A 26,648-nucleotide genomic window follows, 5' to 3' on the forward strand; every position below is an offset into this window, starting at 1 on the left:
GAATTGTAATTAGGGTTTGTATTTGAGAATTATGGAAGTGGGCAAGGCTCTTCTGTAAGGTATAGTGATATTTCAAGCCTGCATGTTTTAATTGTAGGAAACACCAAGTAGAAATACACTTGAAAGATTGCAGACGAATAATTGAAACATACATAGAATTGAAATAAAAGTTGCATTTGCTAAAGTAAAAACCATGACATAAAGATTTAAATAGCAGTGTTATATAGTGTATTTATCTTTTTAATGATGGTTCCATTGAGTGCCACTGTAATATCTGAAGGAAAAAGGAAAAGCTGTGTGTGGTTATTGCAGAGTTTTAATGCTGTTATTGAAGGGCAGATGGTACTGAAAGTGCTGAAATGCTTGGCTTTGATCCTGTCCAGAGCTGAGCTGGTGTTTAGTCTGAAAAGAGCTGTGGGTCAGTAAAAACAAAAGCTGTTTTCGGCCCCTTTTAGATAGTCTGTTTTGGGCTGCACAGTAACAGATTCTGCTTAGGCCAACAAGGAGATGGGGCCTCTCTCTCCCTTGTTTCTCCCTCTGCCTGTCTCTCTTCACTTTGACTTTTGTCCCAGCCATTTCTGCTTGTGCTGGGACATTCTCCTCACCCACAGGCAGAGTTGATGTGAGCTGAGGAGGGAGGAACTGAAATGGGTGGTGTAGGGTGGTGACTTGCTGGTTTCTTTACTTCACTGCAGTCTGTCCCAAGATTCATAGAAAATGAAATACTTTGTGATGCTGAAATATTAGTACAGACTACTCAGAATGAGATACCAGGAAATGGCATTGTAAACTCCATTTTCCTAAAGATACAAGAAAAAATGAAATGAATGCAGATTTGGGAGTGTAAGGAAAAGCCTGTGAGTGGGCTCGTGTAATCGCAGATGTCAAAAGGAAATTTAAATGGACAAAACACAGTAGTTGTAATGAAAAGGGATCTGCTACTCAGAACTTTACTTGCTTGGCTTGTTGTTTCCAGTACATTTTCATGGACTTCGTTTTCAGGAGTTGACTTAGGTCTTCAGAATAGGATTTATTGGATTTGATCTTGAGCTTTTGAGTTGTCAGTTTAGAATATATCCTATGTGGTGTTTAGGAGGCAGTGGACCATGGTTGGCTGGGGAGTTTGCACCTGTACACATTAGTTTAGGTTGAGCGATTCTGAGATCCCGCTACTGCTCCTTTCCCCTCCTCCTCCTCTTCCTCTGCCCTACACATCCTTCTGTACTCAGTGTGTGTTGTGGCATTGCATGAGAGACAGTGTAGATGGAGCCCTGATAAATCAAAACTGAGTAGACACTTCTAGCTTTATGTGCAGTTTATGCCTCACAGGTATGAACAATTTTGTTGGAGGTAGCTTAAAGTTTTGGCTTTGCTTTTAAAGTAAAACTTTTTAGTTCTTGGCATAAGATTTACTTCTGTTTTGAAAAGACCTTCATGTAGTGGTGCACTGAATGAAGAAGCTTTTGTAACACATTGAATAAGTGGAGCTGTTTACATTTCTTCACATTGCAGTGTTCAGGTATAAAGAACTTGAACACAGTGAAGCAAAGATGAATGTGTATAAATCCTAAGTTTAATAACCAAAAGAAATTGTATACATCAGCCTTATTTGTAAAGCCTAAGGCAGTAGGCTTACATTCCTTTAACAGCTTCAAAGCATGTAGGCAGCATGTATTTTTTAATGGTAAGGAGACTTACAGTTCATATAAAGCACAACATTAGTGCTTTGAGAAAGTTAAACATACGTAGCGGAGCATTAAACTGTTTTGTGGAAAGACAAATAATTTTTAGTGCATTAATGTACCTGTTTTATTACCACTAGCGGGCACACTGTTAGTATATTTGCTTTAAATTAGTATGTGGTTTGTTACCATAAATACTGGGTTTCTTGTTCCAGAGTTGCTTAGTGTGTGAAAGCTATCCCACATCCAGAATGAAATAGGAAGGAAAACAACTGGTATTTGTCTGGGTAGGCACATGAACTGCAAGTTTGCTTTTTAGCTGACTCCTAGGGAAGCTATCTTCTTTTTACTTATTTTGTTTTCCTGGAAAAACAGCACAACTCAGTTGTATGAAAATAGACCATTCAAAAGAGTACTTGAAATGTGTCAGAGTGAAAGTATGGGTTGCTATGGCTCATGAGAATTTGATGATACCAAACATACTTATTAACAGTTTATTGGCTGTGGCACATATCTGTGTATACCCATCAGCTAGAAAATTTCATAAGCAGAGGAAAAAATACCTTCCTGGGAGGGACAGTGTTGCTTTTCTTAAACTGAACAATTTTTTTGTCTTTGCAGACATCTGAAAATATGGAACTTTTAGGCTGTTCTCAGGAGTGCTAAAGCTCTCTGTTATTATGCTACTGAAAACTAGTGGGCCACTTCTGTAGGTAGATTTACAAGTGAAGTTTAAAGCACAGGTTTGCAGAGTGTTATGTAATGCTGCAAAAGCAAACTGAATTCGCGAGAGTTATCAAGGGAGTTAAAAAGAGGGAGTGGGGAAAATGTGTTAATGGTGGCAGAGATAGTGATGTTTTTCTTCCATTTGAAATTCTTTAACAGATTTTCAAGCAGCATATTTGTTCAAAGCAATCATTACTTCAGAGGAAATGCACATGCCTTCGGTTTTTTTGCTCCAGATGGGCAATTTTTCTAGTTTTCAGAGATTTAATACTTTATTTTTATAAGTAGTTAACATTTAGTTTAAAACAAAAACCCAAACCTCTAGAGATTTTTAGTGTTATTGATTATAAGGAAATTAATGATCATGACTCACAAAAATTAATAGAGTTGGTATATGTTTTTCTACACATATAATGATTTATTATACTAATCTTATATTTACTAACCACACAGACATATTTTGTTCTTTAAAATATTAGTATTTAGTATGTGATACCCTGTAATAAGTAAATATGCTTCATAATTTGAGAGCAGTGTCATACAAAAGGTCTGCCCCTTAATAAGGATGAAGGCTTTGCTTTAAGCTGATACAGCATGTATTAACTTTTTTTTCAAATGGTTATGTATTAATTAACCCAATGTGAGTGTTGTCTGTAAATCTTGTAAGGACACTGTTTAGTTAGCAAGTTTAGAATATTGCTATCTGAGAATGTCATGAGTGATGAAAAGAAGTACTTTTTTTCCTAATGTATGAATATGTAAAAAGAGAGAGGGAGAAAGTATCTTTAGGTTTAAAAAAAAAAGAAAATAATTGTAAGAAAAATAATAACTTATATTGAATATTTGAATTTTATAGGAATCATCAACTGCTTCTAAGACCAGCTTCCCTGAAAATGAGTCCTCTCCTTCTTCACCAAAGCATCAAGCCACAGTCAGTATGCAAAGTGTTTAAATAGATAAGTAGATGTTGTAGAAACTGGGCTATTCATGACTAGAGAATTGAGGGCAAGCCTTCTTGTTGTTGGGAAAAATAATGGGATAAAACAATTTGAAGGCTTGATATTTTAAAAGGAATGCTTTACATCCAACTCTACTTTCAGGAAAAAATGTGAATTTCTTTGGTTTAAATGCAATTTAGTAATACGAGATTGAATTAGAAATTCACCATGGAATAAAGTTATGTCTAATTATGTAGAACTTGGTTTACTTTCTCCAACAGTCACCTCTTCTCATCTAGCATCTTGAGAGGTAAAAACAGAAACAGATTCCCCCTCTTCACAGTATCCCTCACTGTCAGTAGTCAGTAACAGTTTGTAGTATTTGATATCTCTAATTTTGACTTGATTCAGTCTCCTTAAAGAGACAGAGGACCTGGCATAAATAAACTCTGTCCTTTTGATTTAGTAAAATAATTAGTGGGTGAAAAACCTAAGCCTGTCAAACTCGTTATGAATGTTTAACAGATTTTTTAATATCAGTTTATATTTTAAATGTGATTCCTTTTTTAACAGCAGGGAATAATTAAAAAAAATGAAGGTTTTATCCTTTTTATTTTGGAACTGTACTACAGCAGTATTGAAATAAGTAACTTGATCAATTTTACCAGCCCTTTAGTAGGAACCTCAGGGCATTAAAGGCACAACTTCTCTAGTTTCATTCTTACTCTGCACGCGGGGAAATGGTTCTCTGGCTTATTCATGATAATCCATTCTTAGAACTCTTCAAACAGTTTTTCACAATAAAATAAACATTGTTTATTGAGCAAGCATAGTTGATAGCCTTACACAAAAGGAACTATTGCTACATGTGATCCAATTTCTTTAAATATGGCTCAGACCTTGCATTTCTAAACTTGTGTTTTTCAGAAAAGCTCACTACTATTCTAGATAATAGAAAAAAAAATCCGTATTTTCTTTAACTATCACCTGGGATTTAAATATTCCAAAGAAAGCTGGTAAATTTTTGAGTATTTTCATCCTTAACTTGCTTTCCACTTCTTTTTCCTGATTACATTAATTTTCCCGTTAGTACCCCCTAGTGTTGCTGCTAAGTAGGGCATTATGATACTTTTTCTGAATAGCTCTTCTGTGGAGCATCCCCACTGGTCCCATCATGAGTAATTTATTAAAACCATAATTTATTTTGGAAAGTACAGGTTGCTCAGTCACTGTGAAAGATGGTGAAAGGCTGTTCTGCTTATTAAAGCCAAAGGCCAATGAAGATATTAATTAAGTAAGAGCAATAGTTACCATTGGACTGAAATAACATCTGATCCACCAGCTAAACACCTTTGTCCTTTAACATGTCCTTTTTGTATTTAATGTGCTGGATCTGAAACATGTAGGTAAAATTTTTAAAGTTCATGAAAAACAGATCCGTGTCTCTGGTAAGAGTGTTGTCTTGGTATTCCAGCAAAAAAAGGTTCTTCAATATAGTATTCTGCAGTCAGGGTCCACTTAAATTTGAGATTTAGAGGAGAATGCTGAAGAAGATTTATCTTGTGTTTTCATTTTATCTAGAATTGAAGTAATTTTTTTAAGGATAAAACTAATTTGGATACTTTCAGTAGTTGATTGTTTCAGCTAATAGCTTAGTTCATAAATGAAGTTAGAAGCTGTTACTGAAAAGGAATTGATTAAAAAAATAATGTAATATTCTTTTAGCACCATTGACTGGGATGACAGGAGAAAATGATAGAATGTGATAACTCATCTTGAGATGATGGTATAAATTAATGGTTTTACTTTTTATCCTAGAATGCTTTTTCAAATGTTCCGTTATATTATTATTTTTGCACAGAAACTAGAAATACTCACTCCAGCTATTTGAAACCTGCAAACACCCTTCTTGTTCAGCAGTGTTCTTTTTCCACCCATCACTGACTGATCTCCAAATATTTTAGTAGGCATACTAATATAGATGGTTTTCATCAACAAGACATAACTAAGTAGTTTAAAATTCTAATATTTTCCTTGGGGATAGGAAAAAAAATCAAAGAAATGTTTCTCTCATCTATTTTTAACATGAATATGTTAGTATTTTCATGCACTTCAACCATGTTTTATTTAAAATATGAAATTGTGTTAAAATTACTTGAAGAATTTGTCAGGGAATTTAGGCTGTTTGTCAACCTTTTTTAGTAAAGGACAAAAACACTAATGTGCTATTACACAAATAATTATAAATTTACGTTCATAATTTCTACTGTTTTCTATCACAAATTATTTAGTTTGGCTTGTCCAAATAACCTAGGTCTTGATGAAGGAAAGCTTTTTACCCTCTGAATGGTAATGAGTACTTCCCCAGAGGAATTTTGATTTTGCTCATCTCTGCATATTTAAATATGCTTAAAGACAGCTTCTTGAAGTTATTGCATGGGTAAAGATGGCTCCTTGCCAGCAATTGATTATTTGGGGGATTGAATTTGGTGATGTGATGTTAATAGAATCAGATTTTCTTTTATGTTTCTTATATCTTACTCTTATCTTACAGGGCCAAGAAAAGTATGGTTTATTAAATGTGACAAAAATTACAGAAAATGGGAAGAAAGTTCGGTAAGTCTTGGACTTCTAGAGGTGCACGTGCTTAAGGTTTGTGTAAAGTCTTTTATGTTAGGACAGCATGCTGGGATTTGCAGCTTCTTACTTTTTGTCTGAATTTGCCTTAGAGGCTTTCCTGTAGGACACAGTGTTAATCTTATCCCATGTGTTTCTCCCAGTGAGCTAAAGAAAATGGACTTCAGAGAGCCAGAGGCTCATGTATGCCAGGACTTCACACAAGGCAGGGAATTCATGAAGGTGTATTGAGGAGCTTTTTAAAATGAGATTGATCGACTGATTTAAGAGAAAATCTGTATAGGCTATAGACTGTCTTGTTCCTTGGATAGAATTGGTGTAAGAGGAGCTTTCAGAGTTTCACTCCATGTCCTGTAATTTCCAAGAAGTGTACATGCTATGTGCTCCTTAATTCTTCCTTCACTCTGCATGTGAAGGGTTTGAAGCAGTGTAACACCTGACATCAGTCTCCCTGTAGGTGATGAGTGACCTCATTTCCAACTTCCTTTCTCTGCCTCCCAGGCAGGCATTTGCACTAGAAATCATAATGTGTAATCAGATAGTGCTGGCTAACATACATTTCTGGTGTTTTACAGAGTCAATGAAAAATACTGCATAAGTGTGGCACATCCTCAGATTTAATTTAGGTTTACTTTTTGCCTTTTTTGCCTTTTTTTTTTTAATTTAATCTTTTAGATCTAATATTGTGGTACCTCTAGTTCAGTGTTTCTGAGACTTCTGGTACATGAAGGATGCTTTTCCTGAGGATTAAATAATCAACACCCAGCTGATATTCTAAAGCCACCCTGACCTAGTCCAGTGGAGCTGAACAGCACATCTGACCTCCAGTTTGGTTCCACAGGGATGCTCCTAAGAGCTCAGTAGGACAGAGTGGACAGTGGCTTATGTAAGCTGCCACTGGTGCAATATACTGTCACCATTTCTGTTGCATCTGTTGGAGTCACTGGTCTGGATTACTGCTGCTGTACAGAAAAATGCAACATGTCCACCCTGTCACTTTGAGAGCTGCTGAGTCATAATTTATGTTTGGGTAATGGGGATAGATATTCAGGGCTTGTCAAGACTTTTTTTTTTTTTTAAAATGACCTCAGGAGGACAGATCCTCAGGCATAAAATCAAATAGACAACTGAAACAACTCATTTGTTCTTAATTTTCTTAATTTTTTTTAGATTTTCAGCAAATATTTTGTTGCCAGTGTAAATAAGCTTATTACATAAATATGGGACACTTGCATTTGAGATGTGATCAATGAATTTCAGAATTGTGCAGTACTTTAGCATGATCTGTTAAGTACACATTAGGCTGAGTGGTCCAGATTAGCCCCTTTGAAATTATAATTGCATGGTGTTTCTCCTGGTGAACTGCTTCCACTACTAATTAGCTTTGTTTGATTTAGACTTTGATGGTCAGGCTGGGACTGTTAACATACATTGCCTTCTACAAATATGATAGTAATAAAGACTTACTGATGCCACTAATGACTGTATATGCGCTTAAGTATATTAACATACAGGTCAGCTGGGCAACAATGATGGGCAGTTTAAATATCTACTTTCAAAGTCAATTTATTTTGTTTGTTTACAATTATTTACAGAAAGAATTGGATGTCATCATGGGCAGTGTTACAAGGGTCGTCACTGCTGTTCACTAAAACCCAAGGAAGTGGAACTGGCTGGGTAAGCTCAGGAACAACCCCCACCCTCACTGAAGTGTTAGTCATGTAAAGCACAATAAATTAAACCTCTCTTATTTGTATGGCCTAGATACCAATATATATACACCTAATTTAGAAAAAATAAGAGCGTGTAAGTTGGCAAGAAAATAGTTTAATGTAACAATTATGATGTACCGTAAGAAGGAAAACAGTTGTACTTCTGTGTCTATATTTGACAAGTAAGAAACTGGTGAAGAGGTCTTCAGGTGCCCTGTAGGCTTGAAGTTTTTGCTCCAGAACAGATATTTTTGTGTTCCTTATTAATGTGTTTGTCTGAACAGTTTGTTTGTTTTACCCTTCTTGGATATCTTTTCATAAACTCCAAGTAATTTTGAATGTGACACATGTCATAAAATAGTCTGACACTTGGCTTCTTGTGTTGGCCTATTCGAGCAATGTCATATTGTTGTCTTATAATTTAGTCTTTGTCTTGCTGGATTCCATATCTTGGTTTAGATCTGCTTAGAGCATGGCAAATACTTGTTTCTATTTTGTTGTCTGATGAAGACCTAAAGAGAAACATCATATTGAAGATGATGATTATTCAGTTTTTTATGTCACCTCTAGGGTAATAGCACAATAATTAAATTGGCTATATTTATCCAGCTACATTCCTACAATAATAGGTATAGAAATGGCTTTTTATCTATGCCTTACTTACCTACTTTTGAAGGTCTGACATTAAACTCTGTGGATCTCCTGCAATAACTAAAGACAGGCCAGATTCAGTGTTGGTTATTTTGGTGTATTATCATATGAATTCCAGCAAAATTGCCTGTTACAGATAATGCTATCTTGCTGTTCTTTACTGATTTTTCTACTTGGCTCGCTTTCTTCTGCTCTTCATTTTGGGTAGTGAATTGGAATTGACAATTCTTTTCTATAGCATTGAGTCCATTTCAGAGCTGTAAACATATTCTTTTTCCCCTTCTGCAGAAAGGGTGGTTGAAAAAATTGAGTGAGGATGGATAAATGAAATTTGGAGTAGAAGAGAATAGAAAGGGTAAAGTTGGCCAAGATGGTCAAGCAGAGGGAAAAGAAAGGAAGGAAAAAACGTAAAGATGAAAATCATGTGAGAAGGTAAATTATGCTTTATGGTAGGAAGTGGATTTTGGTGATTTCTGCAATTTACTTTTATAGCTAAGGTTCCAAAAAGTATTTTAGTTTTAGAGGTGTAAATATGCTTGTTTAGAAAGTAAAACATTTTGCCTGAATAACTAGTCAAGTTCCAGAGTCTTGATTACAGCTACTAATAGTCTTCATCCAAATGTAGCTGTAGACCAAAAAACCTTTTTTTCGGCTATGTGTTATTATCATTAAACACACAATGCCAAAGTGTTCATGAAGGTATGGTAATGTTATGGGTGATGTGTGCCCAAATGAATTATCCATAAAAGATAACCAATAATCAGAGTTGCATGGTTTAGGGGCACCAGTGTAAGTTGTATTACACCATCCAAGTGTAGTCATTTGGTGGGAAAAATAAAAAGGCATAAATTCTTTTGATGATTTGAGTGACACAAAAATACCATAGACACAATATTTTTGTGAGACTGTCAGTTATGTGTACTATGAAGTATTAGAGTAGGGTCAGCAAAATGAGTATCAACAGTATAAACAATAAAGTGAAGCTGGAAATATTAAGCGAGAAACTCTTTCAAGGACTGAGTGTTGTGTATCTGCATACTCACAGTTGGCTTTGTAAATAATTAAGTATTCAGCACACACTCTTTTTGCTCTGTAGGAAATTTTTTTAGGGTATTAAAAATTCCACCTCCCCTCTCAAACTTGGTTCTGTGTGCATATTTTAATAAGGTGACGTCAAGTCTAACAGTTTGACATAAAGAATTACATTTCTTATTCATCTTGCAAGCAGAACATTTATTTAGCATTTGTCTAGTGATTGATATAACCATATCTTCTTTTTTTGTGCATTGTTTTGTGACTTCATCACTTTTCTTCCTTTTTCTCATCAAGTCATTTTGCCAAGTGGGCTCAATTCCTGAGCTCTTGCTCTCGCTGCTTTCTTCTTGGAAAAATGCTCTCAGTCGTCGACCTGCTGTCACCTATGTAAACTCTGCCCAAGTTTCAGCTATCACTGTATGTGTTCTTGTTGCATGCCTCGTGTCGCTGTAAGGCTATTTGCCACTAATCCTGAAAGTAAACTTGAATTTTTCCAAGATTTAGTTTTGACACTTCATATAACACCTCACATATCTTGTTTGCTGTTTTTGAAAGTCATCCAAGGTGAAAATTAACACAAGTGTATTGCAATAATCCTGTAATTGTTCTAATGGAACAAAGCAGAAAGTGTATCTGGTTTATTGGTGCCAGAATTATAATCCCAAATTTGCCTACTATTTGAACCACTAGTGCCTTGACTAATAAGTAGCATGATATGGTTAGTTTTTTAACAGATATTTTATGTCTGATTCTTTCTAACACAACTAATTTAGAATCTTTGTATGGTGCCTATGATAACTTTGATACAATGATGTAACTGTTGTTTGATAATTTTAGCTATAATTGGAATATCCAAAAATGTAAATGTTATGCATAAAGAGATGAAAGAAAAAGAACACAGAGACATTTTTGCTATATTCCACATATAGAAAGCTGATGTAAATTTTGTAGGGCTCTTTTTATACATAATTTAAGCATCTGTAGTTATGTTTTGAAGTCTAGATGCCAAGCACAGAAGCGCTGCTTATCAGAAACTCATAAAATGTTGGTAGCTAATATGGTAGCTTGTTGCTCAAGGTGAATGAGGAGGAATTTATATATTAATACTAGTGTGAAAAGTAAGTTCTGAAGCTCCCTTACCAGCCACAAAGGAGTATCTGTCTCCTCAGCTTTCTTTCTGCAGTCCATCCTTGGGTGAGCAGGACTTGGAATTAAAACATTCCACCCAACTCTAATTAGAAACAGAATTACAAGAAAGCCAGGTGTCATTTGCACATCCAAGGTCTTTGCATAAATAACATCCAGTTCTGTTTCCAAAGAATGCTGGAGTATGTCACAGTACAGACTGTGTGGCTTGTCCTGTGCAGGCGTTCAGGACTTAGAGAAAATCCTGAAAATTATCCTATTTATTGATGTCAGTATACATCTGTCCTTAAGCTGCACAGCATCTACTATATGCAAAGCAAAGAAAACACCCTATTCTTTCTGAAAAATAAAAGATATCTCAGCATAAGCACATCCTGTGACTGTTTTTTTCTTTTTAAAAAAGGCTGTCAGAAGTGACTGTAGGGACAGCTTCATATCTAAGACAGCTGGCAGCACCACGTGTAGACTTCTCCCTCTTTCTGCCTCACACTGCTGCCCTTTCCAAACTTTCTAGACAGCTCAGAAGAGAAATCCGGTAAGGATAAGGTGTCTGCCCAGTAAGAACTGAATTTATCCTGACTGGTGCTGACTGGGTAGTACACTCTGTTTTGAGAAAGCAGACTTAATGTCTGTGTGGCAGCAGTTGCAAAGGGAAAGGCTTTTTTTTTTTTACTTCTGTCAGCAGAATCTACTTGCTTCAGGAGGGTTCAATTGCCTGTAGCTGACCTTTGTAACCAGAGTGTCTGAGCAGCCCTGTTCAGGACTTGCTCCTTGAAGCTTTCAAGGAGGGAAAGAGCTGCTGGCATCTCATTTTCATAGACTCACAAACAGAAAAGAGCCTTGACAGTAAAGCTCATAGGAGAGCCTGCGTGGTCAACTTAAAATGTCCTGGAATAGAAAAGTTAAGTTTGTGAATAATTATGTAATATATTGGTATATCAGAAGAGCTTTGCAGTGAGGCTGAATTATTTGCATGGGTTTACCTATCCTTGGATCTCACACAGCAATTTGGCCACCATTTGAGTGAAGAAGTGGGGGGAGACTTCTTCTTTTTTCCTCTTTTTTAGCTTCTAGTTTTTGCTTTCTTCTGTGCTTCTCTGAAATGCTGGAGTCAGGCCAAAATGATGGGTGGAGTGTAAAGGTGTTGGAGGTAGTGCTGCGATCTCTCAGTTGTGGAGTTCAGCAAGCTAAGTATTGGAGGGCTTTCCTTTTGGTCAGAGCAGCAGTGACTCGTATTTTTGTTGTTGTTGTTGTTGTTTGTTCACTTCACCTGCAGCAGGTCCTCTCCTCCTCTCCTGTGCTGCTCACCATCATCTGGGTTGTGTTTTTAACTCATCACACGCAAACCCTCCCCACTCACAGGCCCACAGTGGACTTTGGCACCAACTTCCTGCTCTCTCCAGTGCCAAACTCTATAAATTGATTTGAATTTTTTTCCAACACGCAGCAATATTGATCTAGGCTGCCAGGAAGTGCGTCTGGGACGCTTTTGTTGTGTGTGCAGCAGTTATGTGACATTCTCTTGCAGCTGCTGCAAGAGCCATAGTGGCCCAGAGATTGTTCCTGTGGACTCCGCTGCTGAGCTGGGCCTCTCTCAAAAGTTCTACTATAATTAACAAGAAATGTTCTTAGATGAGGTATCTGAGATTTAAGTTAGAAAGGGAAAAGTGGTGGAATTTTTTTTTCCCAAGTGCTAATTGGCATTGGGTAAATTAGAAATACTCCCCTTCTCTGATATTTCAGGGGTAAAATAAAGAAGTTAAGATGCTACTTTCCATTCAACACTTCATTGCCCTTAGGACTCAAGGCAGGGAGATTTTTCACTGGTAAACAGCCTTTCTAAAACACAATTAGCATTAATTAACATCCATGCTGGGAATTTAATCAGAAGCAGCAGATTAGTCCTGTTTTCTGAACCATTTTTTTTCTCCCCTTGGATATGGCTGTTCTTGTACAGGCTGGAAGCTTGTGTTTGCAACAAGGAGCTTGTCCTGGGGCTTAGGTCCCCCAGAGCTGTCACAGGAGCAGCATTCACACATCAAAGACTTTTGAAAGGAATAGAAAAGAGCCTTTCTGATGGAGCAGATGCTACAAGATTTCCCTGGAACTACAACATTAAATTTCTGTGCTATAACTCAGTGACTTACAGCTTTTCCTGATCCATATTTTACTCACAATTAAAGCTTTTTGTTCGTATGGGCCGCTGAATTGATTTCCTTCAGGAATTGCATTTCAAAGCTATGTGGTGTATGTTGAAATCCTAGTGAAAGTACTTTATTTAAAAAAATTTAGATAGCTAACATAGATGTAAAAGTAGTAGGTAAAAATAGCTCCCTGATGTTTGCTTCCAAATTCTTTGAAGGGTTACTTGTGGGTTAAATGTTTCAGGGGTTTTTTTGTTCATTGCTTTGGTTATTTGCTGTTTATTTGGTTATTTGCTAGTTTAGTAGCTAGACAGTGAGTTCTGTTTACTTGGTAAGATATGCCTCAGTATTGCAATGGAAGCACTACAGAAAAATATAAAAGCATTGGAGTGTAAATGTTTAAAAAAAAATAAATAAAAATGTATAGATAAATGTAAAAACTTATAGTGCTCTTTCAGTGTGGTGGGATGTGATTTCTGTCTAGCAAACCCACTGTCTGGTTTGATTTTTGGTTTGATATACAACCACTGATTAAGTGACAATATTTGGGGTTTTTTTTGTTCAGTTACTTATTAGCTAGTTTTGTTTAAAGCTTGTGACTATCTTGATTGAAATCAAGCTACAATCAAACGCTGTTTGGACTTCTACCATTTCTGATAGGCAAAAAAGCTCTGCTGGAATCTGATCAGCACTTAGTTATGGAATTTTGAAGGCTTTAATTTGAGCAGCTTGTAATAGATATGCTTACAGGGTGTTCGGTGTAAGGTTTTTTGTTTTCCTGGTATTATGCCTGTGGATTTGTGGCAAAGTACTCTATTTGGGGTAAGTTGTATAGACTGTAAATAACAATGTTGTATTTAGGGGATTGCCAGATTGTGTACCTGTAAGGAATTTCTTTGTTTTTAAGTTTGACATCATTGTTCCTGTTTTTTTCCAGAAGTTTGGTGTCAATCAGTCTAAGCCAGAATTTACAGTGGATCTCAAAGGGGCGTTGATTGACTGGGCCTCAAAGGACAAATCCAGCAAAAAGAATGTTATTGAGGTGAATTATTTCATTTAAATGAAGAAATCTATGTACTTCAATTATTGATGTAAGAGGTTTTTCCTAAATTAAAATCAAAACCTCAAAAAAAAATGGTTTTTTTATCCATTTCTACCAGCTTAAATGTATATGGTATCTTTAGTACCTGCAAGAAACGTCCATTTTAAATATTTCTATATGGGATATGCTTTTCAATTTTAAGCAGATTGTTATTTACTGTTTTCACTGGTAAGTGTTCTTGAGTGGCTATGTATTATCTAAGTTATGCCAGGGAGAAGTTTAATTTGATTTGGATAATTTCACTTTTGAATTGTAGTGTGTTTATTAATTCTAATGGTATCTGTTTTTATTTCTTTAAAGCTAAAAACCCGGCAAGGAACTGAGCTCTTAATTCAATCTGATAATGACGGCTTTATTAATGAATGGTATAAGGTTCTTAACTATACCATCAATAATCAGGTATGTATTTGAGTCATGAAGGCTCTATTTTCAAGGTAATATTATTTAGTAAACTGATTGATGTAACAACTTCTGATGCTCCATGTACATCTTCATTTACTGATCTTCTTGAGAGTGAGCAGGAGTTTGAGGATATGGTGACAAGTGAAATATAATTAATAGTGGCAGAGGAAGAACGATGGTCCACTGGATTAAGAAAGAGAAAGTGTGGGCTGACCTCCATCTCAGAAATGAACTTGCTTTTGTGGCCAAACACTTGTCTGTCTCAGTGACCTGAAAGGTTCTGACAGAGAGGGAATGAAGCAGGGAGGATGGCTGAGGGAATGCTTCGTGACACACTTGTCCTCATTTGATAGTGCTGTTCACTTAGTAAGGCTGCACTAAAGTGCAAATTAAAAGCCCTGGCAAAATACTGTATTATCTCTTCCTGTCTGACAGCATAGTGCTAACTACTTAAATATCAGAAAATGCTTGAGCATTTGATCTAGATATTGCCAAATAAGAAGAACATTTTTTTTAATTCAGAAGGAGTTGGAGGAGATTTTGGGAAAAAATTCCTCTCATACCAAGTTTTACTTCATATGTATTCTTATTTTTTAATAGTTACAGTTTGGCTGCTGCCCATTATCTCCGTTTTATGTTGCTTTCAATGCCACTCAGTGGCCTTCATTTCTCTTGGCTCTGATGTTTTTCACATATGGCTGTTTTCCACCAAAACACAGTAGGCTAATATGAGTAGTTCAGTTTCTTTCCGAGTGCTCATGGTTTAGACTTCTAATCTGCTTTCTCGTGGTATGAAAATGTCATGACCCCTTAATAGCCAGGCAAGGCAGTGACTCAGCGACAACCTTCCTTCTGGCCTGTGTAACACCACTGAGGCCACTTCTTTCCTGCTTAAATGCGAATGGAGATGAAAAGGCTGAGATATGCTGAGATGTGAGTGAGATACTACATGTTAGGTTGAGGAAGTGATAGTGGAATAAGAAGAGTTTATCAGCACTCTGGAAGAAATGGTGATGTATTATTACTGCTGGGAGCTGGTAACCAAGAGACCCAAGATAACAGGGCATAAGTTAAAGTACATCAGACTACCTGATAACTTGGAGCACTGAAGCTTTGGGTACAAATATCCATCAGATCTAAAGCCAGCTTTTAATTTTGGAAAGCTTATGGTAATAGTAGCTGTGAATATTTTTCCCATGATCAAGGCACTAGTTCCTAGTGTGATGAGATCTTCCACAAAAGAAGGGGCAGATGAGATTCTGTTCTCTTTGCTCCTTTGCTGTTGTGGCAGTATGCTGTGCAAGAGGAATAACTGCCTACAAAGGATGTGACAGCTCTTTTTTGCATACAGAAATTTCCAAGTTATTAGATTAGATTTGTTACATAATACAAATTAGATTCCAGGTGATTTTTTTTTTCCCAGAGCAGTTACTAGGTTTAAAATGTGTGAATCCTAAAGAGCTTTGAGGCCTCATGAGGAATGGCGGAGGATCCTTGGGGACATGAATTGGGCAGTTGAATAAATTGGTCTTTGTGTAAAAAGGCTATCCAAAGTTTTCAAAAAGGAACAAGAAATGAAGGTGTTTAAAGCCAACACCTGCCCTTTGAGTTAAAATGCAACTTAGTGAAGTCATGCTGCTACTCACTGAATGCTCTGGAGCACACAACTGTCTTATTTTTAAAAGGTCCTTATGGTCAGATTTTGGTAACTGTGTAGGCAGTCTAGTTCACTTCAGTAGAAGTGAAGTAAGGAAAAATGTGGTTTTGAAAGGGAATATGTTGTCCTGAAACCCGAGGAAGTTTCTTTTCCCTTCTGATGTGCAGTCATGCACATAGCATAGGTATGAGGCTGCAGATGTACAGATTACTCACCTCCACACTTCAATGTGATCTACATTTTCACTTGACAGTGTTGAATGAGAATATGCTGAGATAGCAGTAACACAGGACAAGAATTTTAGGCAGGGGTACATTTAGTTTTTCAGAGTGAATTCAGTGTATGTTTTGATGGTAGTGAAATTTTCCAATTGGTAGCCCTAATTTCTATAAAGAAAATTTTACTTACAGAGATAAGAAATTAGGTAAATGCTCTAGAAGTGTTCAACTCTTATCAGTCAGGCATTTTTATAGCATACCATTAAATAGCTGATGTTTATCTATTGGATTTGGAAAATAAACCTAACCAAAAATAATTTTTATTGTTTATTGGTTGATGTAATGAAGTGTTATCGTGAAGGGCTGGTTGTACTTTGTTCAGTGTCCAGCAAAACTTTCTTTATTGAGTCTTATGATGAAACAGTGTTTCTCGAAGTAATTCACTCTGCCAGAAATGGTATCATCTCTGAAGAGACATTTAACACCTAGAGTTCAGGAAAGAACCAACTGAATATCATTATGGGAGGAAAAATTATGTATTGTAGAACTGTCTACAGGAAACCTGTGTGTTAATGCTATATTCTGTGAACTGGCAAACTGATCACTCTGTATCTTAAATCTAATAGGTAATAGAGCCTGATGAACCATTAGAAGATGAGGTACCAGATTCTCCTGGGGTGGAAAAACAAGACAAAGAGAAAGAGAAGGAGAATAAAGACTCTAAGAAACTTCGTTGTGAGTTGAAATTTTTCCATTCATTTTTTCTAGCAGTGCCAGTTTCCATTTTCTGCATCTTCATTATTACGTGTAAATAGGGAAGAATTCAAAAGGACAGATAAAAATGAAACTACTCAAGTTTGGAAACAGATTTTTATGTAGTTCATTCTGCATCCTAATGCCATTTGGTAAATTTTCTTCCATGATTTATTGATCAAATTTTTTAAAAAAAGTGTGAAATGTCTTTATCTTCTACTGTATCACATATTAAAAATGGTAAAATAAGTGGTGGTGAAATGAATTATTTTTGAGGTGGTGTCAAATGCACAGAAGTAATTAGGTGTTTGTTTTATCTGACTTTTATAAATAGTTTTGAATAAGAATTCTTTTGTTGATCTACTGATTATAATAGTTTTACTTGATTTTTATCTGGGGTACAGCATCTATAAATATTTGCACTGTTAGCTTAAACTGCAATTTCACTAAGTTAGTAATGATGTATTGGCTGATTTAGAGAAACTAATCATTTTTAATTACAACTTCAGAATTTTGGAGCTAAATTTCTTTAAAATGCAGAAATTAACTTCCTGTGCACAGAAAAATTAATCAGGCAGACTGGTTTTTTTTCCAGGTCTTACATGTAATTTTCAAGAAAATATTTATTTCTTTCAAAAATAGCTAACCTAGTGAGACGCAAGACAGGTTTGCAAACATAGCTGTATTTTTAAAATCCCACATCGATTCCTTATGTAGGCTACCATTTAGTTGGCTTTGCAGGTTTTTCGTGGCAGGGTTGTCTTAGTGGTTTGAAAACTGGATGCTATTTACAAGGAGTTCCAAAAAGTTAAGGTAAAAATTGTGGATACATTGCAAATTTGAATAGATTTTTTACATATCTTGGAACTTAATTCTTTTTTTTTTTTTTTTTTTTTTTTTTTTTTTTTTTTTTTTTTTTTTTTTTTTTTTTTTTGTAATGTTGGTTTCTTGGCTGATAAATGCAGTGTTGGTTCTGTGGCTAGTAATGCTAAATGTGTTTGTCTTTTCAGCAGTGAAAGCACCTAGCAATATAGATTCCACAGATCAGAAAAAGACCAAAACGAAGCTCAAGAAGTTTCTTACACGGCGCCCTACGTTACAAGCCGTCCGTGAAAAAGGCTACATTAAGGGTAAATGAACCTTTTTAACAGAGGAAATAATTTGGAAAGCTGAGTTTTGTAGTTCGTGTGTAAAATGGGGGTTAAAATGGTCTAGTTCCAGAGTAAAATACATGTGTATAGTTTGTTTAACAAAAGTCTTGGATGTATAGTGGAACTGGTGATTGACTGTTGTACTTCTTGAGCGCTGCTACGAGCCATTAAACTGCACAGGGGTTTATGAGCAGTGAGCTCTCCTTCAGCTCACTGCTGGCAAAACTGCAGTGAAACTTGAGGGCCTAGGAGCCCATTTGGACTTGGACACTCTAGCTAAGAAGCACTGCATTTCACTCTTCTGAGCTGTGCATATAAGGGAAAGAAAAGCCCTTTGGGTACAAAGCTGGGTGCATGTGCTCACCTGTTTCACAAGGGTGTTTTAGTCTGTGTGGAACCAGACAATTGTGCCATCTCATAAGAAATGAGATATTTAGGCAAACCAGGACAAGGTTAAAGGAATCCTAACTTAAAACATTTTTCCCATAACTTTTTTTGAATGTATACATTGTTTTGTTTCACAAACAATGGATCTTACAGATACTCTTGAGTGAAAGTTATGAAAGAATTGATTTCCTTTTGTCACGCTTGTAGAAACTTTCAGAGAACAGTATTTGCACAGGTTTAAGTTGATTTGTTTGTGTAAATTATTGACTTGGTATTCACTGTAAAACTTCATTTATTTATTTATTTGTATGCTTTAGCAGGACTTGTAGATGGTGCTCTACTAGGGTCAAAATAGCATATGGGTAGGCAAATACCAGACCAAATCCTACTGTAATTTGCCTAACTACATACTTTAACAGGTGTGCTTCTGTTGCATGTGGTGTTTGATATATTTGTGTATCTGCAAATATAATATAACTGTAAATGATGGAAATTTTGTTTGGGATAAGGAGGCATTATTCCCAGACTTCGACATATTACTCTGCTTTACAGCTTAGTATTCATGTCATGGCTCAGTGACGTAACTTTTGACATTAGCAACAGTAAACACTAAGCCAAGTTTAATTTGTACATGTGCGTGCTAATGATTGGATTTTTAATAAAGACATTAAGGAATTAAGAGTTTGTTTTTATTTAAAAGCATGGTGTAAATTTTAAAAGTTGAATCTGCACTGTACAGTTTTACATTTGCTGTATGAATGAAGAATACAGAAGTCTTTATTTAAAAGACCAATGTACTTTTGTGACTGCTGCAGAACAAGCTTAGTAAATGGAAAGCTTGGCAAACCCAATATGAGCAGAAAAAATAGTGAAAAGTTCTAGAAAGAAAAGTCCACTTGAAACAGCATGCACTAAGTGGAGAAGCAACTGTGCTAAAGTTTCTTGTCACATGGAAAAGCCAAAGTACAGAAGTTACTTTTGAGATAAGAAGAAAAAATAGTATTCCTGTGTATGTTGAAATTAATAAAGTCAAAGGCAATTGTAGCAAATTACTTTGTTACATGCTACTATTTTCTTCTGCTACCTAATCTGCACTGCTTTACCTGCCACAGCTGCATGCTAACCTGGCTTTCTACTGTGTGCACTTTTTCAGTCCTTTGCTACTGATTCTGCTTATACAGCTGGCTGCGTGAGTAGCTACAGCAGGGCTCCAGGTGGTTTGGCCTTATATGTATATGCTAATAATATCATTAAATGCCCATTTTCATACTGTATAGTTGGTTTGGTGTGCTGTTTGGATTTCCCAAAGCAGTTGTCAAGATGCAAGAGTTGTTAATGAATCTACTTAAATTACTAAACATGAAAAATGGAAATGAAGTAGATACTATGCATGATGTAAATGCAAGAGCAGTCTCTGCAGAAGCTCTGAAGTAAGATATGCTTCATTCTGGGAAGATGGCCACTTACATACCCTATTTAACAGGTTAAAAAAACAAACAAACAAAAACCTTCTTCCCTTTAAGAGTGTGAGCTTTGCTTCTCTGTCTCATGCATCTGAACAGAGGAGGCCGTCTATTATTTGGTCATCTTTTATGAAAGCCATAGAAATGGGTCTATTAAAGGGTTTGGTGATAACATAATTGAAATAAGAGGAATCAACATTGCTGAAATTCAGAGAGACATTGCAAGATTCTCTTCTCTGCCCAAGCTGTATTTCATTTTGCTCCAGTTTATGATAGAAAACACTCCCCCTGAATTCTGTAGTTTTGAAAACAAGACTCAAATTTATCTTTGACCATAAATATCTATATTTAGATTCTGACCTTGCAGAGAGGTTGCCTATGCATGGTCACATTTGTATCCATTCAGAGCTCTGTTAAGGTTTTTTTACAAATCTATATCAGAACTTAAAAGTGTTAGAAGACTATACATTAAAGTAAATTGATACATATTGCTGTGTTAAATAGTAGGTTCAGTGAAAGAAATTTTACAGGGTTTTTCCCCAAGGAATACCTAAAGCTTTCACTCTAGTTAAAACTTATTATCTCTGTTCACATTTTTAACAAAGATTACAATAAATATATTTTGAAGTCAGAACAGGAATGGAGTGTAACAGGACACGTTTGAATCCATTGCATTACTCATTATATTATTAACTGTATGACTCTTACAAGTACCACCTGATGGGTTAAAATGATTTCAGTAGCAAAAGTTCCTTATTCAGAGGTTCACATTTGTGTAACTGCTGACACTCTTTCTTACTGGGAGCTTTTTCTCGCTGGGAGCTGCTGCAAACTCTTTTCAAAACTTTCCTATTTCCACTCCAATACCATGACAATTGTATCCAGTAGTCTTTGCCCTTTGTAGAGGTTTGTTTTAACCTGAACTAGTTCTGTCACTTGATCCCTGTTCCACCGTAAATCAGTCTCTTTACTTGGTTCCAGATCAAGTTTTTGGTTCAAATCTCACCAGCTTGTGTCAAAGAGAAAACGGCACGGTGCCAAAGTTCGTGAAGCTGTGCATTGAACATGTTGAGGAACATGGTATGGTTGAAGTTTTTTGTTTTCAAATCTCTCTTGCTCACCACTCTTACCTAATTTGGAATGTTTTAATCTTAAAATGCTGTAGAGTTATTTGGGGAAAATAATCTGAAACTTGTATCTGTAGTTAGCACTGGGTTTTCAAGAAAGGGGACATAGGTGGAATTCAAAATGGGAAGAGGGAAAGAAATCTTATATCTGAGCAACTGGTCTGCTTCGGTATATTTCAAGCTGATGAGAAGGCAGAGCAGCCTCCTGGCAGCAAGGCTCTAAGGAAAGAGGGATTACAAGAAGTAGTAATCTTCTCAGATTAAAAGAGAGAAACAAAATGCAACCATTCATTTTTTTGAAGGTTTAAACATGCTAACAATCACTTCTATTAAAACTTCCTTGAAACAAACTTCTCGGAAGAGGTTGTGTTCCTGCTCTGTGTACACACTGACTGCCAGAAGATGAGTCTATCAGTTTGATGCCCTTCAGACAGTTACACCGACTGCTAAATTTTATGCAATTCTGGAGATTATCAGTGCCCACACATTGACTCAATTTTTCTTTGCTTTCATTGCAAATAAGTGTCTCCTACCTAATAACTGAGAAAACTTTGAAAGCTACATGTGACATTCTGGGTTGTCTGCTGTAAAGGACACCTTCAATCTTTGTTGAAAATATGTTGGTTGTGACTCCTGACATGGCTGTAGTCTCTGCTGGTTTTCTTGCTTGTTTCTTGCTGTTGTCATTGCCCTATCTCTTGGAAAAGATGACTGAGAGGGGATTATGGCATCTCCATAATCATCATTCAGATATATTCCAGTCCGTTAATCTGAGAACGTTCTCTTGAGAATCAGGGTAAGTGTTACAGGGGGAATACATGTGAATTCTAAGGCATCTTCATGGAAACTTCATTTGGGATTTTGTTGCAACCTGTAGACCTCTTTCTCAATGCTATTATCTTATGGCCTGGGAGGGGAAAAATAAGTGCTTCCATTGCCTTACTCCAGTTTGACAAACTGCCACCTTGCCTGTGACAGCAGGTTTTATTCCACCTGTGATCTCCAGGTTGTAAGAAAGAGGTTATTCTCTTTGTTCCTTTTTTTTTTTTATTTCTTTTTTATTTTAAAGACAGGACTGCAGTGAAGATAGTGAAGTTTTCCTTTTTTAAATACCTGAGGGGAAGCTGACAGAAATGAACAGCTTTTTTCCCCCCATTTCTCCAACTCTTCTTCCTACTGCCAATACACTTCAAATCAGTTCTTTCTGTAAAGGAATGACTAGTGGATTATGGGGAAAAGGGATATGTCAGATGGTGCTGGTAACTGTGCTCTGTTGCATCAGACAACTCCGTGAGGAGCTACAGGGACTTGCAGGTATTCTGGCAACACTCACCTGCTCAGTGGCACTGACTCACATGCTGCATTCAAGTGACTCTTTAAATAAATTCCTTACCTCCTAATCACTGCTGAGTAACTGCAGTAACAACCACAGAGACACAGTTTTCTTCTTTTCCGGTTGAGTGTGCAATCCTTTAAGGCAAGGGCTACCCATTTTAGTGTTGTAGGCTATTGGGTGGCTCTGTGCATGCACAGCATTCCTTCTCTATGCAAACCTGGTCACTTGACAACTTTGAGATGCTCTCTATGCATGATTTGATTGGATTTCTTAACCATACGTTAAAAAATTGAACATTGTTTCCACAAAATACTTGATTCTTGCATGTTGGACTCCCGTGTATTCTCTGCCCACCCACCAAGAGCATCTTAAACAAGACATAATGAGTCTCACTGGGGAAACTTGGAGCTGTTGCCTCATTTCTGCTTGCATAGGAAGTTCTAGAGACCACTTTGAACTTGGCCCTACCAAACCTGTGTCAGCAAATTAAACCTCTTCTTGTAAACCCTGCCCATCAAAAAAAACTAGTTTAACTTCCCCCCCCTCTTTGTTACAAGGTGGGTTTCTTTTGTTTTTAATTTTGCTGAGTAGACCTATAAAGAAGCAGCCTAATGATTTCAGAATTCAAATATGTGTGAGGTATTAAAATGGATTTATCTCTTTGTTTCAGGATTAGATATTGATGGCTTATACAGAGTTAGTGGCAATCTTGCAGTGATACAGAAGCTAAGATTTGCAGTCAACCATGGTAAGCTTCTTCCAACTACATTACAATTGCATATATTTTCAGATGGTTGAAATTCATAGAAAGCTCAGGAAAAAATTTTCTCTATAACTGTAGTATATCATAAGAAATTACTGCCATCTTCAAAGTAAAGTTACTTCAAAATTGTGGAACTGAGTATGTAATATTCACCACTTGAAAAACCCAATAGCCTGGAGGCTTGGTCTCATGTGGAGCATAGAGGCATAACTAGAACAGAATTCTAAAGAAAGGTGGTAATAGAATTTGAGGAGAGGGGATTATTTCAGGCAAAATAACTCCATACCTTATGGAAAAACAGCAAGCATGTTAACCTTCCACTAGCATTAAAATTGTAAGTTAATGGGTTTTTTTTAGTAAGATTTGCTACTGCCTTTTAGTGTGGAGGGGCTTAACTCCTCTTCACCATGCTCTGTGTAGAAAACCCTTTCATCTGGCAAAATCATAGTGTTTTGTTCGGTGCAACTAGGAAGGGGACAGTAGCCCATCCACAATCTGACCTCTCATTTCCTAATTGACAAGAAAAAAATTTGTGTTATGTCAGCAACTCCTGTTCCCTTCTGGAAAATGCCCTCAGTGTCGGGGAGCTGCATGTAGTGCAGTAGGCAGAGTTTAGCCATCTCTGCCTGTAGCGATTGAGGTTTTGTATCCCTTTTTATGCTGCCACAGCTCTATATCCCAGCATGGGTTACAAAAGGGGCTGAAGTGGAGCAAGTCTTCACTGCTTTAAAAGCAATAGGTACAAAAGAATAGTTAAGTTTATTTAAAACAAAAAGAAAAGCTTTTATAGTTAAATTATTAGCACTAATTATTCATTTTTCTCTCTCAGATGAGAAACTGGACTTGAATGACAGTAAATGGGAAGATATTCATGTCATCACAGGAGCTTTAAAGATGTTTTTCAGAGAATTGCCAGAGCCGCTGTTCACTTACAATCACTTCAATGACTTTGTCAATGCAATTAGTAAGTCTGAAAAATGTGGATGTGGTGTTTGTACGAGTTCTGCTCAATTGTTTTAATTATTTTGGACATAAAATAATGTTTTGATTATAAACAGCGGTAACTACCGTGGAATTGCCTGTCTGCAATGCAGGGGCCCGTCGGGAGGTGGCAGTGTCCTATCTCATATTGCCACTTCAAACCATGGCTTTTAGTCCCAGCCTGTTAAATTTTATGCCAAAGTTTTAAACAAAAATACTGAATTTTTGTTTGTATACCTCATCCTTTTGCAGAGCAAGAGCCAAGGCAGCGTGTCCCTGCTGTTAAAGATTTAATCAAACAGTTGCCAAAACCAAATCAGGACACTATGCAGGTACTCTTTAGACACCTGAAGAGGTAAGTAAGAGATAGAAGGAAAGACTTCATATTGCTGACCCTCTCTTAAAGCTAAATAATCTGATTGAAAGTACTAGATGGCTGTTTCCACTGCATTTTTATTTCCTATATTGGACTTGTTATGAGCAACATGTCAGTCTGTTTTTATGTGAGCTTGCAGAGCACCAAATAGACCTTAGACAGTATGCTTCATAGTTGTGATGTTTACTGCCAAGCCCTTATGTTTGAGGGATTGTGAGAGGACCAGGAATAACATTTCAAAACAAAACTTTTGTAGAGAGGGAAATTACAGCAGCTGCATGTCCTGGTAACAAGACTACTCATTACAAAATACTATGACTAGTCTTTGGCTTTGGATTGTGTCTCTTTCTGTCATCCTATTAACACTGATAAGTCTCTTTTTGTGTATTTTTTTTCTCTTTCAGAGTTGTAGAAAATGGAGAAAAGAACCGAATGACCTATCAAAGTATAGCGATAGTTTTTGGTCCAACCTTATTAAAACCAGAGAAAGAGACTGGTAACATAGCAGTCCACACAGTATACCAGAATCAGATCGTAGAGTTAATTCTACTGGAATTGAATTCCATCTTTGGACGCTGACGTTTTTCTTGAAGTAGAAGCTGGAAGTGATGAGTTAGCAGCAGTACTCCATCAGAAGGAATTATTTTGTGTTTGTGGACCAAGCAGCAACTCATTTTTTGCACTTTTGGGGGGGGGAAGAAACAGGAGAAATGTTTGACCACTTTAATGCAAATTAAAGACAACACTTTGGATTTCTTTGAGAAGTTCAATGTAAAAAGTGAATTGAAAAGCTTATAGTTTGCCTTTTTCAAGTAGCATTGGAAAAATGTAATATAGGTTCTTACACTGGAGTTCTTGGAGAGTAAAGCCATTAATCTCAAACTGGATAATCTGGAATTTAATCTCAAAATTCTTCCACTTGGTAGGGAAAAGTCCTGCCAATAGTATGGAAAAATTCAGTGAAGAAACACCTTAAGCTTGTGTATTACAACCTACTCAGATCTCTATGACACTTTTCCAAGGGGTTTCTGCATGTGGTGCCTGTCTTGGACTTGCGCTAACAGTTTGGTCTAGTTATTCAAATCTAGTGCTTCACTTGGTATCTGCTGCCCCTTTTCCTTCTGTTTTTTTTTTTCCTTTTCCCCCCTTTTTCTGTTGGTTTTTTTCCGCTTCTCTTTGTTTCCTTTTTTTCCCCAGCAACCTTTCTGGAAGTTCTTAGCTGCTTCATAGAGCAGCACACTATTACACTATTTCAAACACTGAAATTGTAAGAATATCCAGCAATGGATATGGCTTATGGCATAACAGAAGTAATATTTAATAAACATGTTCATTTTTTCAGGGTATTTCTTGAGCTAAGTTTTGTGTTATACTGATCTAAATCTGAAGTCCTAAGTAAACACTGACTGTAACACTGTATTGAGTTCATGGTATAATGCTGTGGTAGTGGAAGTTCATTCTTGATGTAAATATGAGCTGCCCTTTTGATTCTTGTATATAATTCAGTCCCTGTATAGTTTAAGAACACTTTAGTCACACATTTCTAATCATGGGTAGATTAGCTACAGTAGCATAATGTTTCCAGTGGATGTCTGGGTTTCAGCAGGGAAACAGGTTATGGGGAGGGAGGGGATCTAACTGTGTGCACTTTTAGATGTTAATTACATTTGCAGGCAAATAACTGTAATGCAAATGGTACTGGAGAAATACTGAGTGTGCTTGCTAAATGGTTAATGCACTACAAGAGGAGCCTTTTAGGTTATTTAATATGTACAGGATACATTAGAAAAATGTATTATGAATTCTAACACCTACAAATAGTGAAAGTCATGTTTTGATAGATAGATAGATATTTGGTGGAATCCATGATGCTAAATTTAAGATTTTCTTTTTACATTAATGTAGAATAATTTGTAAAATTGGTTTTGAAAGATTTTGTTACAGGGAGCATGGTCTGCTGAAGATTTTTTTAAATGTATTTTTCTAGACTAACTGCTGTATCTGACATATTTGTTATGTCTAACCTGAATAAAGAAAACCAATAGTTCTTTTAGAGTTTGCCATTCACACTTCAGACAACATGAACCCCCTTTAAACAAGACCAATGTATCTTACCCCTTAGCATGGGTGGATACCATGGGTGTCATGTATTTAGTTCAGTGTCACGCTGAACTAAAAGATGAATGCCTGCTTTATAACCTGACAATTTTAGGAACTTCCCAGTCCCTTTCTTTAACAACTTAAATGCTAACATAAGGTTC

The 26,648-nt window shown here is 36.4% G+C and overlaps 1 protein-coding gene across 15 annotated transcripts in view; it reads left to right on the plus strand.

Annotated features, from left to right (window-relative positions):
* The window catches only part of ARHGAP12 (Rho GTPase activating protein 12), a 76,072-nt gene extending 49,638 nt beyond the window's left edge, over window positions 1–26,434 (plus strand). For 8 of the 15 annotated variants that reach the window (XM_017820272.1, XM_017820279.1, XM_017820280.1 and 5 more), the window contains 13 exons: window positions 3,265–3,339; window positions 5,901–5,962; window positions 7,579–7,660; window positions 9,676–9,798; window positions 13,609–13,713; window positions 14,074–14,172; window positions 16,677–16,785; window positions 17,814–17,933; window positions 20,786–20,884; window positions 22,938–23,015; window positions 23,860–23,994; window positions 24,264–24,366; window positions 24,792–26,434. In XM_017820272.1, coding sequence (XP_017675761.1) covers window positions 3,265–3,339; window positions 5,901–5,962; window positions 7,579–7,660; window positions 9,676–9,798; window positions 13,609–13,713; window positions 14,074–14,172; window positions 16,677–16,785; window positions 17,814–17,933; window positions 20,786–20,884; window positions 22,938–23,015; window positions 23,860–23,994; window positions 24,264–24,366; window positions 24,792–24,966 — 1,365 coding nt within the window. In that variant the 3' untranslated portion in view covers window positions 24,967–26,434. The remainder of the gene's footprint in view (window positions 1–3,264; window positions 3,340–5,900; window positions 5,963–7,578; window positions 7,661–9,675; window positions 9,799–13,608; window positions 13,714–14,073; window positions 14,173–16,676; window positions 16,786–17,813; window positions 17,934–20,785; window positions 20,885–22,937; window positions 23,016–23,859; window positions 23,995–24,263; window positions 24,367–24,791) is intronic. The other 7 variants (XM_017820277.1, XM_017820282.1, XM_017820278.1 and 4 more) reach the window with 4 other exon arrangements.
* Window positions 26,435–26,648: the final 214 nt, after the last annotated feature.

Source organism: Lepidothrix coronata, unplaced genomic scaffold (genome assembly GCF_001604755.1).
Source record: "Lepidothrix coronata isolate B3197 unplaced genomic scaffold, Lepidothrix_coronata-1.0 Scaffold80, whole genome shotgun sequence".
Classification (NCBI taxonomy): domain Eukaryota; kingdom Metazoa; phylum Chordata; class Aves; order Passeriformes; family Pipridae; genus Lepidothrix; species Lepidothrix coronata.